General features: G+C 40.6%; 1 protein-coding gene across 4 annotated transcripts in view; it reads left to right on the top strand.

The window, feature by feature from the left end:
• The window catches only part of PPHLN1 (periphilin 1), a 141143-nt gene extending 122558 nt beyond the window's left edge, over nt 1-18585 (top strand). For all 4 annotated transcript variants that reach the window (XM_077833995.1, XM_077833976.1, XM_077833986.1 and 1 more), the window contains one exon: nt 17850-18585. In XM_077833995.1, coding sequence (XP_077690121.1) covers nt 17850-18059 — 210 coding nt within the window. In that variant the 3' untranslated portion in view covers nt 18060-18585. The remainder of the gene's footprint in view (nt 1-17849) is intronic.

Here is an 18585-nt window from a genome sequence, read left to right as displayed (position 1 = left end):
TTTGAAATGATACAGTAAAGCATTTGTTTAGATTTGAATATAAATTGTCTCATTGGTTAAAAAGGTATAATAAAAGAAGTTTGTTTTTCATGCATTGCAAAAATTCCTGGTTAAGTGATTTCACTTAAAATATCAGAATAAAAAAAAATCAGAATATAAAACAAATATCAGAATAAAAAAACTAACATGTGATAATCTTCTGTTGTAAAACATGTCATTTTAGTTCAGATTTATTTTAGATTCAAAACAAAAACAAAAACATGATTTCTGTCAGAAGGATATAGAAAGAGGTAGAATGTAGGTAAAACAGCAGTATTAGATTAGGGAACACACAGGTTAATATATGAAGTAACATTACCCTCATCCAACACATCTGTTGTAAAGAAGCCTATGAAATTTAGGCCACACACAAACTGGTCTCCAAGGGCCTGTAGTTGGTGTTAGAATGCTGTTATGTGGTCTGATTGGTTTAGTAAGGAATTATCTCCAGTAAAACCTTGTAACATAATAGTCCTCACTCTCCCACATGGGGACTACTTTTGCTTGACTTGAGTAAGATGTTTCTTAAAGAAGTAATAATGAAGTTTATTGTGTTGCCAAAAAGTAACATTGTGTGAATTGTATGCTGTCAGAAAATTGGTTTATTAGTGTTAGATATCAACTCTTGTTCATTTAAACAGCAACTTAAACTGTTCAGCTGATGAATGTCTAAAAAATAAATTACACTGATATCCTAGCAATACATTTTAATTAAGTATGTTCTATCACTGTTAATGGAAACTAGTTTTATTATGATTTTTACAGAGAGGTATTCAGAAAATGGAACACAAGGTTCCCTGAGTAGGATTTTGTTGTTGGGCTTTCTAAGTATTCAGAATTATTCTGTAGCAGTGCAAGGCAAATTAGATCCTTAGTAATATGCCTATATCCTTCAATATGCTGGCTACTTCCAGAATGGTGCTGTGCTTTCCCGACTCCCATTGACTTCAGTGAGAGTTGAGGGAGCTTACAGTTCACATAAAATCACATAAATAAAGGGCAATTCTATTCTGAAAAGTGACTGTTAAAAATAACATTACCTTACTCAACAGATCTGCCCCTGATCTGTCCAGAGTCATAACTGCTTATTTCAGTGACAAAACTGAGGATTGGTTTTGCTGCTTTTTATTGCTGTTGGCCCTGTAGAACCAACACAGCTAAAGCTAAAAGAAAAGGAGTACTTGTGGCACCTTAGAGACTAACCAATTTATTTGAGCATGAGCTTTCGTGAGCTACAGCTCACTTCATCGGATGCATACCGTGGAAACTGCAGCAGACTTTATATATACACAGAGAATATGAAACAATACCTCCTCCCACCCCACTGTCCTGCTGGTAATAGCTTATCTAAAGTGATCATCAGGTTAGGCCATTTCCAGCACAAATCCAGGTTTTCTCACCCTCCACCCCCCCACACAAATTCACTCTCCTGCTGGTGATAGCCCATCCAAAGTGACAACTCTTTACACAATGTGCATGATAATCAAGTTGGGCCATTTCCTGCACAAATCCAGGTTCTCTCACTCCCTCACCCCCCTCCAAAAACCCACCCCCATACACACACAAACTCTCCTGCTGGTAATAGCTCATCCAAACTGACCACTCTCCAAGTTTAAATCCAAGTTAAACCAGAACATCTGAGGGGGGGCGGTAGGAAAAAACAAGAGGAAATAGGCTACCTTGCATAATGACTTAGCCACTCCCAGTCTCTATTTAAGCCTAAATTAATAGTATCCAATTTGCAAATGAATTCCAATTCAGCAGTTTCTCGCTGGAGTCTGGATTTGAAGTTTTTTTGTTTTAAGATAGTGACCTTCATGTCTGTGATTACGTGACCAGAGAGATTGAAGTGTTCTCCGACTGGTTTATGAATGTTATAATTCTTGACATCTGATTTGTGTCCATTTATTCTTTTACGTAGAGACTGTCCAGTTTGACCAATGTACATGGCAGAGGGGCATTGCTGGCACATGATGGCATAAATCACATTGGTGGATGTGCAGGTGAACGAGCCTCTGATAGTGTGGCTGATGTTATTAGGCCCTGTGATGGTGTCCCCTGAATAGATATGTGGGCACAATTGGCAACGGGCTTTGTTGCAAGGATAAGTTCCTGGGTTAGTGGTTCTGTTGTGTGGTATGTGGTTGTTGGTGAGTATTTGCTTCAGGTTGCGGGGCTGTCTGTAGGCAAGGACTGGCCTGTCTCCCAAGATTTGTGAGAGTGTTGGGTCATCCTTTAGGATAGGTTGTAGATCCTTAATAATGCGTTGGAGGGGTTTTAGTTGGGGGCTGAAGGTGACGGCTAGTGGCGTTCTGTTATTTTCTTTGTTAGGCCTGTCCTGTAGTAGGTAACTTCTGGGAACTCTTCTGGCTCTATCAATCTGTTTCTTTACTTCCGCAGGTGGGTATTGTAGTTGTAAGAAAGCTTGACAGAGATCTTGTAGGTGTTTGTCTCTGTCTGAGGGGTTGGAGCAAATGCGGTTGTATCGCAGAGCTTGGCTGTAGACGATGGATCATGTGGTGTGGTCAGGGTGAAAGCTGGAGGCATGCAGGTAGGAATAGCGGTCAGTAGGTTTCCGGTATAGGGTGGTGTTTATGTGACCATTGTTTATTAGCACTGTAGTGTCCAGGAAGTGGATCTCTTGTGTGGACTGGACCAGGCTGAGGTTGGTGGTGGGATGGAAATTGTTGAAATCATGGTGGAATTCCTCAAGGGCTTCTTTTCCATGGGTCCAGATGATGAAGATGTCATCAATATAGCGCAAGTAGAGTAGGGGCTTTAGGGGACGAGAGCTGAGGAAGCGTTGTTCTAAATCAGCCATAAAAATGTTGGCATACTGTGGGGCCATGCGGGTACCCATAGCAGTGCCGCTGATCTGAAGGTATACATTGTCCCCAAATGTGAAATAGTTATGGGTAAGGACAAAGTCACAAAGTTCAGCCACCAGGTTAGCCGTGACATTATCGGGGATAGTGTTCCTGACGGCTTGTAGTCCATCTTTGTGTGGAATGTTGGTGTAGAGGGCTTCTACATCCATAGTGGCCAGGATGGTGTTATCAGGAAGATCACCGATGGATTGAAGTTTCCTCAGGAAGTCAGTGGTGTCTCGAAGGTAGCTGGGAGTGCTGGTAGCGTAGGGCCTGAGGAGGGAGTCTACATAGCCAGACAATCCTGCTGTCAGGGTGCCAATGCCTGAGATGATGGGGCGCCCAGGATTTCCAGGTTTATGGATCTTGGGTAGTAGATAGAATATCCCAGGTCGGGGTTCCAGGGGTGTGTCTGTGCGGATTTGATCTTGTGCTTTTTCAGGAAGTTTCTTGAGCAAATGCTGTAGTTGCTTTTGGTAACTCTCAGTGGGATCATAGGGTAATGGCTTGTAGAAACTCGTGTTGGAGAGCTGCCGAGCAGCCTCTTGTTCATATTCCGACCTATTCATGATGACAACAGCACCTCCTTTGTCAGCCTTTTTGATTATGATGTCAGAGTTGTTTCTGAGGCTGTGGATGGCATTGCGTTCCGCATGGCTGAGGTTATGGGGCAAGTGATGCTGCTTTTCCACAATTTCAGCCCGTGCACGTCGGCGGAAGCACTCTATGTAGAAGTCCAGTCTGCTGTTTCGACCTTCAGGAGGAGTCCACCTAGAATCCTTCTTTCTGTAGTGTTGGTAGGGAGACCTCTGTGGATTAGTATGTTGTTCAGAGGTATTTTGGAAATATTCCTTGAGTCGGAGACGTCGAAAATAGGATTCTAGATCACCACAGAACTGTATCATGTTCGTGGGGGTGGAGGGGCAGAAGGAGAGGCTCCGAGATAGAACAGCTGCTTCTGCTGGGCTGAGAGTATAGTTGGATAGGTTAACAATATTGCTAGGTGGGTTGAGGGAACCATTGCTGTGGCCCCTTGTAGCATGTAGTAGTTTAGAAAGTTTAGTGTCCTTTTTCTTTTGTAGAGAAGCAAAGTGTGCGTTGTAAATGGCTTGTCTAGTTTCAGTAAAATCCAGCCACGAGGAAGTTTGTGTGGAAGGTTGGTTTTTTATGAGAGTATCCATTTTTGAGAGCTCATTCTTAATCTTTCCCTAAAGCTGAGAGAGCTGTAGAGTCATCTTTGGAGGTACTGCCTTCTCCTGCAGTGTGACGGGCCTGCTCCATGGGCGGCTATAAAAGGTTATATCGAACAAGACCCTACCTCCTCCCCACCTTCTTTGGGCAATATGTGGCCCCAGAGATAATAGACTCATAGAACTGGAAGGGACCTCGAGAGGTCATCTAGTCCAGTCCCCTGCACTCAAGGCAGGATTAAATATTATCTGTACCATCCCTGACAGGTGTTTATCCAACCTGCTCTTAAAAATCCTTAATGATGGAGATTCCACAGCCTCCCTGGGCAATTTATTCCAGTGCTTAACCACTCTGACAGGAGGTTTTTCCTAATGGCCAACCTAAAAGTCCCATCCTTGGAGGTTAAAAAGAACAATTTTTCTCCCTTCTCCTTGTAACAACCTTTTATGTACTTGAACACTGTTATCATGTCCTCTCTGAGTCTTCTGTTCTCCAGACTAAACAAACCCATTTTTTTCAATCTTCCCTCATAGGTCATGTTTTCTAGACCTTTAATCATTTTTGTTGCTCTTCTCTGGACTTTCTCCAATTTGCCCACATTTTTCCTGAAAATGAGGCAACCAGAACTGGACACAGTACTCCAGTTGAGGCCTAAAAATCTGCATGGAGTAGAGTGGAAGAATTACTTATCGTGTCTTGCTTACAATACTCCTGCTAATACATTCCAGAATGATGTTTGCTTTTTTTGCAACAGTGTTCCACTGTTGACTCATATTTAGTTTCTGATCCATTATGACCCCCCAGAGTCCTTTCCACAGTACTCCTTCCTGGGCAGTCATTTCTCATTTAGGATGTGTGCAACTGATTGTTCCTTCCTAAGTGGAGTACTTTGCATTTGTCCTTATTGCATTTCATCCTATTTCCTTCAGACCATTTCTCCAGGTTATTCAGATCATTTTAAATTTTAATCCTATGCTCCAAAGCACTTGCAACCCCTCCAAGCTTGATATCGTCCGCAAACTTTATAAGTATACTCTGTATGCCATTATCTAAATCATTGATGAAGATATTGAAAAGAACAGGACCTAGAACCGATCACTGTGAGACCCCTCCCCTTCCAGCATGACTCTGAACCACTGATAAGTATTCTGTAGGAACCATTTTCCAGCCAGTTATGCACCTACATTATAGTAGCTCCGTCTAGGTTGTATTTCCCTAATTTGTTTATGAGAAGGTCATGCAACACAGTATCAAAAGCCTTACTAAAGTCAAAGATATACCATATCTACCACTTCCCCCGCCCCCCCCAATATCCACAAGGCTTGTTACCCTGTCAAAGAAAGCTCTCAGACTGGTTTGACACAATTTGTTCTTCACAAATCCATGCTGACTGTTACTTATCACCTCATTATCTTCTAGGTGTTTGCAAATTAATTTCTTAATTATTTGCTCCATTATCTTTCCGGGTACAGAAGTTAAGCTGACTAGTTTGTAATTCCCCGGGTTGTCCTTATTTCCCTTTTTATAGATTGGCACTCTATTTGTCCTTTTCCAGTCTTCTGGAATGTCTCCCGTCTTCCATGACTTTTCAAAGATAACTGCTAATGGCTCAGATATTTCCTCAGTCAGCTCCTTGAGTATTCTAGGATGCATTTCATAAGACCCTGGTGATTTGGAGACATCTAAGTAATTTTTGACTTGTTCTTTCCCTATTTTACACTCTAATCGTACCTCATTTTCACTGGCATTCACTATGTTAGACCATGCAGGAACAAGTCTGTGCTACTCCCAGAACAGGGACTATCACTGTGACAGCCTTTGCATGGTTTGCAAAGGTGAGGAGGCTTACTGTGGGCTCCCATCCACCAGTGCACAGTTACGAGAGTGAGTCATAATCTGGTCCTGGCTTCTGATCAGCTCCACTTATGCAAACCCAGTGAATTCACTAGAACTGCACAGGGTGCCACCAAAACATAATTTTAAAACATACTGTCCAGATGCAATTGAGAGCCTAATCTGAATATAATGGTGTTGCATGACTGCAACTGAATGCATGGTTTGATCTGCATATCCTTTCTTACTGATGATGGTACACAAAAAAAGAAAGAATCCAGCTTGACTCTCACGGTCCATGCTGAGTGTGCAGGTCTTCCAGTTTAAAATTATATATGTGTGTGTATATATGTGTAAATAAACAAACCTGTAAACTGAGCACCGAAATCACTGAGAGACAATAAGCATGGAAACCCAAACGTGACACTTTTAGAGAGTCACTTTTCAGAGTAGAACCATACTTATTAAACAGGGTCTGGCAGATGAAGGCACGGTTTGGGACTGTAATTAACATTTTTATTTTTATTTTTATCATGGAGTATATTCCAAGCAAAACAACTGACTCTAAGCAATTTCTAAAGTGTTGTCACCTTGAGTATCTAAATGCCAAGCATTATACATTTTTAAAAATAATTATTACATTTTAGAAAATCTCTAACACCAGATATCTACAAATGTTTCATTAAATTAAATAAAAGGGGACTAGAATTGTAATTGCGTGCAACTAACATTCTTCTTTTACATTTCTTCAATAAGAAAAGCAGAGATTAACATAAAATAATTAAAAGAAGTACTTGTGGCACCTTGGAGACTAACAAATTTATTTGAGCATGAGCTTTTGTTAACTACAGCTCACTTTGTCGGATGCATGCAGTGGAAAATACAGTGGGGAGATTTTATATACACAGAGAACATGAAACAATGGGTGTTATCATACACACGGTAACAAGAGTGATCAGGTAAGGTGAGCTATTACCAGCAGGAGAAAAAAAAAAACCTTTTATAGTGATAATCAAGGTGGGCCATTTCCAGCAGTTGACAAGAACGTGTAAGGAACAGTGTGTGTGTGTGTGTGTGTGTGTGGGGGGGGGAATAAACATGGGGAAATAGTTTTACTTTGTGTAATGACACATCCACTCCCAGTCTTTATTCAAGCCTAATTTAATGGTGTCCAGTTTGCAAATTAATTCCAATTCAGCAGTCTTTCATTGGAGTCTGTTTTTTGAAGTTTTTTTGTTGGAGAATTGCGACTTTTAGGTCTGTAATCGAGTGACCAGAGAGATTGAAGTGTTCTCCAACTGGTTTTTGAATGTTATAATTCTTGACCTCTGATTTGTGTCCATTTATTCTTGTATGTAGAGACTGTCCGATTTGGCCACTGTATATGGCAGAGGGGCATTGCTGGCACACGATGGCATATATCACATTGGTAGATGTGCAGGTGAACGAGCCTCTGATAGTGTGGCTGATGTGATTAGGCCCCATGATGGTGTCCCCTGAATAGATATGTGGACACAGTTGGCAATGGGCTTTGTTGCAGGGATAGTTTCCTGGGTTAGTGTTTTTGTTGTGTGGTGTGTGGTTGCTGGTGAGTATTTGCTTCAGGTTGGGGGGCTGTCTGTAAGCAAGGACTGGCCTGTCTCCCAAGATCTGAGAGAATGATGCGTCGTCCTTCAGGATAGGTTGTATATCCTTGATGATGCGATGGACAGGTTTTAGTTGGGGACTGAAGGTGACGGTTAGTGGCGTTATTTTCTTTGCTGGGCCTGTCCTGTAGTAGGTGACTTCTGGGTACTCCTCTGGCTCTATCAATCTGTTTCTTCACTTCAGCAGGTGGGTACTGTAATTGTAAGAACGCTTGATAGATATCTTGTAGGTGTTTGCCACACACACACACACACTGCTCCTTACACGTTCTTGTCAACTGCTGGAAATGGCCCACCTTGATTATCACTATAAAAGGTTTTTTTTTCTCCTGCTGGTAATAGCTCACCTTACCTGATCACTCTTGTTACCGTGTATATGATAACACCCATTGTTTCATGTTCTCTGTGTATATAAAATCTCCCCACTGTATTTTCCACTGCATGCATCCAATGAAGTGAGCTGTAGCTCACAAAAACTTATGCTCAAATAAATTTGTTAGTCTCTAAGGTGCCACAAGTACTCCTTTTCTTTTTGCGGATATGAGTAACACGGCTGCTACTCTGAAACATTAAATAATTAGATATTATACAGCAGATTAGATCATTTGTTTCTCTGTTTGCATTTCAATGAATGTGTAATTGCTCTATAAACACATTGATTAATGGGTATGAAAATTACCATACAGATCCAAAGCAAAATTGTTAGTACATATTAAAGAAAGGGAATATAGTATGTGGTTATTGTTTAATTTAAAATTTTGTAGATGGTATAGTGCACAAGTGTTGTGTGTTTATTAATCTAGCTTTTTAGAACCAGGAAAAGGAATTCATTTTAGGTAGAAAAACAATGTCAAAGTGTAGTTGATCATTTGAATTGCATGCATATAGTATTATGGTAATTCTAAACATATTGCTTGTTCTTTTTCCAGTGTGGATCTCTAAATTAAATATTTTACACATGAACATGAAAATACAGTTTCTGTGGGTGAAATGATAATTAAATGGCATCTGTTCTAATGGGAATTTCTATGTTTTTTTCTCTTGCAAGAAGGAATATACTAAGTAGTCCATTCCAGGTGAGCTATCTGGGTCAATTTAAATTAGGTTAATGTTGTGTTTTGCAGGGCTGTGAAAAGTCTGGGGGAGGATCAGGGGCGGAAATGTGGATTGGAAGGATGGTTTGATACACATTTTGAATTTCTATATCACTGAGGTATTTACATGAACATCACATTGAAAAACTGTTTGGTACTAAAAACATTGTATTTTAATGTAAATGAATAAATAGTTGCCTGTTTTGTTAGCATTTAAATTTGCAATTATAAAGTAGGAGTCAGGACTGTGAATAAAGGTTAACATTTTCAGATGTGAGTACCTAAAGTTAGATACCAAAACCAGCTGTCTGGTTTGTAGAGAGTTGTGGAAAATCTGGTCTCTGAAAATCTGGTCACTTTTTTTCTAGGTGTCCGTCTCACAGTGAAACATAAAATGAGCTGGTCAGCTTTATTCTGGCAGAGCATCCACTCTATTATAGTTAAGGTTGAGCACTGCGTTGGGTTTAACAGTTGACTGTAAGGGTACGTTTAAGGTGTGACAGTAGCGCAGGAAGCCATACCCACGCTAGCTTAAATCTAGCTAGTGTGAGTAACAGTACCAATGAGGACATGGCGACATGGACCCCACGTGGGCTAGCCACCTGAGTATGTACCAAAAGTCCCCAGTGGACTTGTACTTGGGCAGCTAACCTGCACTGAAGCCCATGCTACCATGTCCACTGCTGTTATCATTGGTGCTAGCTAGATTAAAGCTAGCATGGGTATGCTTACCCACACTACAACTAAACTTAAATTGCAGTGTAGATGTGTCCTAAGTGCTCTAAAATCTGCATGCTCAGATAGTCTTGAGATTTGCTGTGCTTCGTAGGGGAGGGGGTGCTAAGTAGTGTTAGTGGTCCAAATTTGGGACCATTTGTGGAAGGGGTTCCCCTTTAGGAGATACCACTCTTTTAAAAACAAACCTCATTCATCGATCCTTTTATACTTTTGGTAAATGTGCCCTGAGTAGTACAGCTACTTTAGAAGGGGCTCTGGCTATTTTCTCAAGGGTAATAAAATTACACATACTGTATGAGACTAGGTGGCTGAGGTGATACCTTTTATTGGACCAACATAAGGAGTTAGCCCATAAAGGGACCATTCAAGTTAGAATGTGCTAACCAGTTATGCCAAACTATCTGTTCAATTTTGTATTTAGCTGAGACACTCTTAGTACCATTCCCAGACCTGAAGAAGAGCTTGGTGTAGCTTGAAAGCTTGTCTCTCTCACCAACAGAAATTGATCCAATAAAAAATATTACCAGACCCTCCTTGTATCTCTCATATCCTGGGGACCAACATGGTTACAACAACACTGGATACATACTGTATGCACGTTTGTGGAAATGATTTCTGGGTATCTTGCAACTTCTGTGTGAGCCAGGATTGGGGAGAGGTGGGAGGTCCTTGACCCTGGGGGTCTGGGGGGGTTTGAAAGTATACACACACACAAACACGGCCTTTGACTTGTGAGCTGGAATCCCCTGTGGGTGGACAGCTGAGAGCAGACATGCTTGGTGCATGGCACAGGCTCACAAAGACCGACACTGGGGAGAGGGAATGAAAACACCCATGGAGATGAATGGAGCAGTTCTCATATCTTAGCACTATTATTTTAGGCTGTATTCATCTCCATGGGGTGTTGTCATTAGCTGAGACTTCATACCTCTCTGAGCCTCCCATACTGCAGATGAATGTGTAGAATCCCTTCACCACCCACTAAGGTAGGGACTCTGCATCTCCACTTTCCTGCCACTTCCTGCCTCCAGCTTGTACTTGCACTCCTCATAGCTCGCCACCTTTCCACCTCCCCATGGCCCTCCAAACTTCCTAGGGGCATGGAGTGGCAAGGAGGAGGGTGGAACCAGTGAGGCACGGGGTGTTTCGAGCAATGGGCTTGTTGGAGGAATTAGAGCAGTGGAAGGAGGAAATGAGTGATTGGGGAGAATATCAGAGGTTTGGCGCAATGCAGGCTTCTGTTAGAACTGTGCAGGGAAGAATGGTGTGGAAAGGAGGAGGTCAGAGCTGTTCAGGGGGGATGTTGGGGAACTTCAGTTCTGTCTTCCAAAAGCCCCTCATCCATCAGTCAGTGAATGATCGGTACTTATCTGCCACCTATCATTGTAGTATTGGAGTGCCTCGCAGAAAGTATTGTGTTTATCCTCACAACAGCCCTGTGAGGTAGGGAAATACTATCCACTTTCTATAGGTGGGGAACATAGTGACTGAGGAACTTGTCCAGGATCACGCAGGTACTTTGTGGTGGGGCAGGGAACTGAACCCAGGTCTCCCAAGTTCCATGTCCTAACCACTGCATCAACCTTTCATCGTACTCCCCTCTTCCCCCCACATCTGTCACTCTCTTCAAAAATTATCCTTACTGAGTCCAGGCTGGTCCCCACACTGATCGTTCATTCTTTCCTCAGCTCCTTAGCCCACAGGTCTCCTGCCAGTACTTGTCTCTCTGTGGGAAGGAGGATTGAGGAGGTAGAACCAGGCTGTGGTGGACAAACAGAGACAAGAGATGCAGAGGCAGTGAAGGTACCAACATGCACCCAGTGCATTCTGTGGCTGGAGGAATCATTGCCAAGGAGCCAAAGGCAGTGGAGAGGGAGAGCTGGGCTGTGGTACATCGGGGTGATAAGTTTTTTTGTTGTTGTTTTTTTTAAGCTAAGGAAATTAAATGCCCAAACACTTTAACTCTGAATTAAGGTTGCCTAGTGGTGCCCCAGGTTCTTCCAGAATGTGGAGAGTAGCTAATTTAAACCTCTGAAAACCGGGAAATACAAAATTAAAGTAAACGCCACCCCTTCTTAATAACCTTATCTCTGCCTTCTTGAAATGATGCCTCATCATGACAATTACACATACTGTACACAGTGTAGTTGTAGCTGTGTTGATCCCAGGATATTAGAGAAACAAGTAGCTTATAGCTTATATTGGACCAACTTCTGTTGGTGAGAGAGGCAAGCTTTTAAACTGTGAGGACATGTTTACATTATGGGCCCTACAGTGGCACAGCTATAGAATTGCAACTACAGCAATGGGGAAGGGTTTTTTCCATGGATGTGGGAACTCCACTTCCCCAAGCAACAGTAGTTAGCTGCATCAGTACCATGGGTTACATTAGCTTAACTACGGTGCTCAGTGGTGTGAATTTTCTCATACGCCTGAACAATGTAGCTAGATCATTCTATATTTTCAGTGTAGACCAGGGCTCAGTCTACACAGACCACCTCACATTTGCTAAATGTTACTTCCCCTTCACCCTTGCCCTGGGGAGTCCTTCTGTGACATTGCTTTCACTGAGGCCAGGTCTACATTGCAGACCTATATCTGTTTAAGTGTGTTGCTTCGGGGTGTGAAAAATCCATACCCCGAGTGACATAGTGCTGTCTACACGGGGGTTAGGCAGGTATAACTATGTCAATGGGAGAGCTTCTCCTGTTGACATAACGCCTGCCTCTCGGGGAGGTAGATTAACCACACCGATTGGAGAAGCTCTCCCACTGGCATAGGAGCGTCTTCACTAAAGCACTGCAGCACTATACATGAAGACAAGCCCTCACTCCAAGCTCCAGAGACCGCTGTCATATATGTGACCATACTGCTGAAAATCCACGTGACAAGACGATCTCTGTGCACCACTGCTCACACAACCTACTGAGCTCAGCACTGAAATGAGGCATATTTGATCCTTGAAAGTACGTGGGCACCTTTTGTCTTATCACAGTAACAGCTCTGCCAAGCTGCTCAAACTAATTGCTCTACCTTCGACACAGCTGGAGCAGATGCTGATAAATGCTGAAATTCATATCTGTGTAGCACAGTGCAAACCAATGGCACATTCTTCCTCATGGCTACTCATTATGGCACCCTCCTTACAGAACCATTCCAAGCGGCTATTGTCAGCTATAGTGGGCTGAGTTTAGATTGTGAGCTGCTCTCCGCATTCTGGAAGGGCATGAGGCACCACTGGGCAACCTTAACTCTGTGTTAATGAAGTTTTGGGACATTTAATATAGAATCACATTATCAGATGCCCTGCCCACCTTCCAGAAGTTACTGGATTCTAGAAAACTGAACTCGTATAATAGTTCACAGCTCCATCCACTATCAGCTCTTCAGTACCCACTGAGTTGTATCCACCCTCTGGCCAAGTCCCTATCTCTAGTTATTAGTGGCTTTGCCCATTCTTCTCCTTTAAACTTGTAGACACTTGTTACTTTCTTATCATTTCATAAAAGGCTGAATAAGAACCTTATGTTCTCCTTACTTCCCTTTTAACTTTTTAGAGTAACTTTTTCTTGTTCTGATGCTAACCTTGACTTGCCTGTATACCCCAATCACCTTCTACACACTGGCCAGAGTAGGCACGATATGTATTGCCTTACATCCCAAAACATTTCAGTAAAAGAATATTACAACTACAAAGTTAAGTTCTCAAAAGTTGAGAAATAGCTGAATAATGTTTGCCTGCATTATTCATTTGGCCACCTTGTGTGTATGCATTATGATATATTCTTTAGTTGCATGATCACATACTACTTAAAGGTTTGATGTTAGATCATGTTAGTTAACAGATTCTAAGTAGCACGTTTGAGAAGTCTAGTATGGAAAAGGCAGTGTATACTTTAACATATACTCAGCTGGTCAAGCCTAGGCTCTGTGCTTGGCTTTAGCTTAACCACGTAAACGTGTTAAAAGGCAGCATGTCTTGCCTACACTAAAACCTGGTCTACACAGAGAGTTTATACAGGTATAGCTATTGGTTGGAATTGTGAAGTTTTTATCAAAATAGATATATCAATACAACCAGTGTGGACTCAGTTATACTAGTATAAAGGTGCCTTATACTGGTATAGGTTATTATTCCCATTCCTGTATGGGAATAGCTAGACTGGTATTAAAACACCTTTATGCTGATATAACTGCATCCAAATTAGTGGGTTGTATCACTTCAAATACCAGTATGATTAAACAGTGTAATTTTTGTGTATAGACAAGCTCTGAAGGTGTTAGCTAACAACTTCCAACATTACATCTTTAAACCCTAGTCTAGACATGGCTGAAGTGTTTGAAAAGTGCCTACCACACAATTTGTGTCGGGGAGGGGCGGGAATCACAGTTGGGGCCTCTTACCTTACTGTAAGATAAGAAAAGGAGTTAAATTGTCTAAAGGAGGAGAATAATTAAAAATTAAACGTATTAGTTGGTCTATGAAAACTCATGGGGTGCAGATTGTGTTGGCTTTAAGGATCTTTTCAAACAGGACTTGAATTCGTGTCCCAGAAGAGAAGAGAAGACTTTCTTCCTAGATAACCCAGAATTTTGTTAGGAATTGTACAGCTGTTTCCACTCCTCCTTCATATGTTTGTTAAAACACTACAAATTCTTTTCATTATGCCAGTGATATAGTCAGATCAGAGAATAAGAATATGTTATGGCCTGGGTAAATAATCGCCCTGTGGCGTTACCTGTTTTCAGGATTCCTTGATATGTATATCAAACAGTATAATGCTGCTGCTGCTATGATTCTTTCTTGTTTTTGAATATAGGGATTCTATAACTTCTTTCCCCACATATGGAATCATTTTTAAAGTTCACTTCCAGATGTTTAGGGATGATCTTTTCAGTGGTCTCGTCTCAGAATGAATATAAACCAGAATTCCAAGGATATAGATATTTCTAACTCTGCGTTGGGTCTCAAGTGCTTCCAATTTTCCCTCCAGCAAAGAATGGTTTTTCATAAGTGATTTTCCATGTTTGGAATCTCTTCTGAAGTTCCTTTGTTCAGACTCCACATGGCCTATTCTCTTCTCATTTCCCAGAAACTGACTTTCTTCTCTGCTGAGATGAATTTTTGAAGAGTCAGTCTTCGTATTCAGGGCCAGCATCATGTCTTTTAAAGAGCTCTGAGTCTTTCTGCAAGAATTTCAGAGAGGCAGGCCAGCACCACTGCAGTCTGTTGCTGTGCAGAGCTCCAGAACTCGTCTGTGTCTGGTCTCTGCATACCTTTCTAAAGAGGAATAGATTGGGTTCTTTTTTTTCATCCGTTCGTTGAGAGCAAAATGTTGTGTTTAAGTTGCTTTAACTGTGCCTCTCTGTTCTCACAGCCTGTTGGCACCAGCCTGCACCCCCTCCCCACATCACTGTTTTCTGTTCGTAGAGTAACCTGGTGTTTGTTCTAATACAGTTTATGGTTTTTGAAATAGTTTGCCACAGTAAATATCCCAAAAAGCATGCATCTCTACTATGAGCCTATTTATCCTATTGATTATGGTGTCAGTGATGCAACATCTGAGATTCCAGGCTTGGTGGTGATAAAAATGATTCTGATGTTTCATTTTAATTTTTTTCCCTTGAAGCCTTGTAAGGAAAATATGACTCTTATCATGACAAAAATCTGCCCAAACTTTTTTTTTTGTTTTTTGTTTGTTTGTTTTTGTTGTTTTTCTTTGTTTGTTTGTTTTTGTTTTTTGGTGTGTGGAAAAATAAGGTTTAGAATGAAATGGTATTGCAAGTCTGTAATGTGAAGTTCTCTGGAAGACCAATTACATATAGATTAGACCTACTTTGTTTCACATATTTCTTTTTGGTGCTGTCCAGTACAAAAGGCCTTTCAGAAGAACATGTCTTTGTATTCTTTACTAGTGTGGTTAACATCAGTTCTTTGGCTGACATAATCACATCTACAATGTTATAAAAGGCTTTGTGAAGACTATCAATTACCAGGTTATTTTACCTGTTCATTCACACATCCCCAGTCTGAGTACTTCAAACATGATGGAACAGAATAAATAAAAGTGTGATTAAGAAAAATTGTTTGAAGCTATTTTCCCCCAGTACCTAATGACTGGAGGGGAAAAAAAAGTTCCTGTAAAAGTGATAGAAGCCGCCTGAAAGCACTTGAAAAGCAGGAGTTATCCAAAGCCAAATACCATCTGTCTATCATATGGTTAATCAGATACAGGGTTATTTTTCTGAACGGTTCTTTTCTTGGAAAAGAATCTGTCAGGAAATAGTCGCCAAAGTTAGCTCTGCTTTGAAGTTCTCTTAGCCAGACCCAGAATCCTAGGGCTGTGAAAATCATCTGAATGTGAGAGTGTTAAACTCTTCTGCTGTTGTAGAGCAATGAACATCTTAAATACCCAAAGCAGTATTCTGAAAAAATACTTATACCTTATCTGAGAAAATATCATGTGCACACTGTTTTCCTGATTTTTTTTTAAAGAGATTTTGCTTGAAATGATTGGGCTACATTGTCTTCTTTTGTTTAGGTCTGTGTTAATCTTCTGAGAAAATAAAAGTAAAGAATCATTTCTTGCAGGAAGAGTGTCCCAAATGGTGATCTCATTTTTGCATATTCTAAAATGTACCATCAAAAATATTTCTTGTGTTGTCTGGCTTTATATAAAGTACTATAATCACTGATATTACTTCTGAACCTCAGCTGGGCTTGCAAAATGCCCAAAGATCTTCTTTCTCACCTCTGACACAGCTGTTATGACTTTGTCCTCCTTGCTGCATTTTGACTTGTCCTAGGTCATGTCTACACTATGGGAACTAAAGCGGCCCAGCTACATTGCTGCTGTAGCGTCCTAGTGTAGACGCTTTCTACAACTACAGAAGGGTATTTTTGCCCCATCAGTGTAAGTAATCCACCTCCTTGAGTTGTGGTAGCTACGCTGACATAAGAAGTCTTTCATTGCCTCACCACATCTACACCAGGTGTTAAGTCGACCTAACTGTGATGCTCATTGGTGTCAATTTCTCACACCTGGAAGCATTGTAACCATGTCACCCTAACTTTTAAGTGTAGTCCAGGTGTCAGTAAAATGGGTGCTTCCTAGTATAGGATTATTTTATTTTGTTAATTGTGTATACAATTTATAGACAGATTTAGGAAGAATGTGTATATATGTCAGTAAGAACTAAATCTGACCACGGGTGTGGTTTCATGCCTTAAAATATCATCCTTGGACAAAGATCACAACTTCTGATTGCTTGTGTGTGTTTTGTTTTTCTTCTAAAGAATGTGCAGAGAAATAAAACTAGGCTCTCATCACATAAAAGCCCAGTACATTTTTATAAAAGGAAATTGGCCAGTGGTGTGTGAAAATGACCAGTGTTAACCACTTGATAGAGGAAGAATCTCTGCCACATTCCTGTTTGGGTAGGGTGCATGAGATTAATATCGTTGTCCCTTTTCAACCTGAGCATCTAGGCAAAGTTCTAAGTACCAAGGTACATTGCAAATAATACATAATAGGGGCTTAATAAGATTTCAAATATAAAAAAAATCAGCAGATGAAGCTGCAAGTACAAGTGAAAAGAATGGGAGCAGAAAGGGGGTTAAAATATCAGTTATTTCAGGCGGTCAGACAGTTTCCCTTTTCCTGCATGTAGAAGCCCTGCACATTTCCACTTTAAGCTCTTTGCAGCCGTTGTTGTAACATTTTCTTCTTTCTTACCCTTCCCCCACTCCCACTTGGGTTCAGTTACTTTGCATCCTCTGAGGTGCAACCTCTGGGTGATGTCAATTCTAAACTGAGCTCTCCCTTATGAAGTTACATTGTACTGGGTTGAGCTACCAATAGCATCAAACCTATAGAGCTCCTTTGAAGCTCTATACAGGAAATTGACCTGGCTTTGCCATTATGGGTGATTTTAAATCTCCAATATTTAGTATGTTTCATCTTCAAAGTGTTATCAGAAGATCAACTAATCATTACCTTTAAATAAAAATGAATGAGATGGGCACAGGTGACGAGGTAAAACCCAGATTTTATTATAAGCAAAAGTGCTAAATGTATTTAATGTTTGCTCATCTCTCTTTATTCAGATATTTTATTCCAGGTGGGTGTTGCTGTATCACAAGAGAAATTATTTTCCTCCCCAAGTTCTATTTTTCAGAAATTTCCTTCATTAAGAATTATTTTTTGTGTTAAAGTAGTACTGAACTAGCTACCTTTGCCCTTGTGACCTTACAGCAGGCCTGCAGGGGAGTAAACATTTATAACAGGCATAACAAAATGTATGTTGAATCTATCATTCATTGTTCATCGCTTGTTTTTGGTGGTGTAATGTTACTTTAACCTTATGTGGGGTGGGGGAGATGCTGCTGCTTATGTAAATATTCTTGCATTTAATCAGTTTCTCAAATGTATTGCTTCTAGGTTTACAGACAAGACTGTGAAACCTTTGGCATGGTAGTGAAGATGCTGATCGATAAAGATCCTTCATTAGAAAAGTCCATTCAGTTTGCCCTGAGACAAAATTTGCATGAGATAGGTGAGCGATGCATTGAAGAACTTAAACATTTCATTGCTGAGTATGATGCTGCCAATCAAGAGTTAGCAGAGTCCTTTAAAGAGGGTGCATATTAAGAACAAAAAAATATGCTTTTAGATTTTCCATATTGTATATGCCGTTAATATATAAATATGCTTTTTGTGGAGAAGGGGAATACTTTCTGGAGATTTGAATCCAAGGCCCATGTTCTTTCATAGTAGCTGACTATAGATTGTTCATTGTCCAGGTCATTTAATTGTGTTCTTCTAATGTGTATTTGTTTTGTGACATTTATTCCTTTGAAAAGGATACATGTTTCAATAATGATGTAAAGTGATAAACTATTTTTGAAATCCTTTACACAATTACCTAGAAAAAAAGATTTGTTCGATGTATGTATACTTTTGTTTCAATGTTTAGAAGTGTGAGTAAGCACTGTATTTTTATTAAAATAACACAAAGCAGTTCTTCATTCCTCAGCTTATATTCAAAAACATGGATGTTCTCTTGTTTATATATGCTATAGAAAAACTTGCAAGGTTGTTTATGACCGTTATCATAAACGTTTATCATTTATTTTTGCCATGTGATTTTAAAGTTCAGGTCCATTCTGAAAAATGA

Source organism: Eretmochelys imbricata, chromosome 1 (genome assembly GCF_965152235.1).
Source record: "Eretmochelys imbricata isolate rEreImb1 chromosome 1, rEreImb1.hap1, whole genome shotgun sequence".
Classification (NCBI taxonomy): Eukaryota; Metazoa; Chordata; order Testudines; family Cheloniidae; genus Eretmochelys; species Eretmochelys imbricata.
This window is presented reverse-complemented; position numbering and strand designations above follow the sequence as displayed.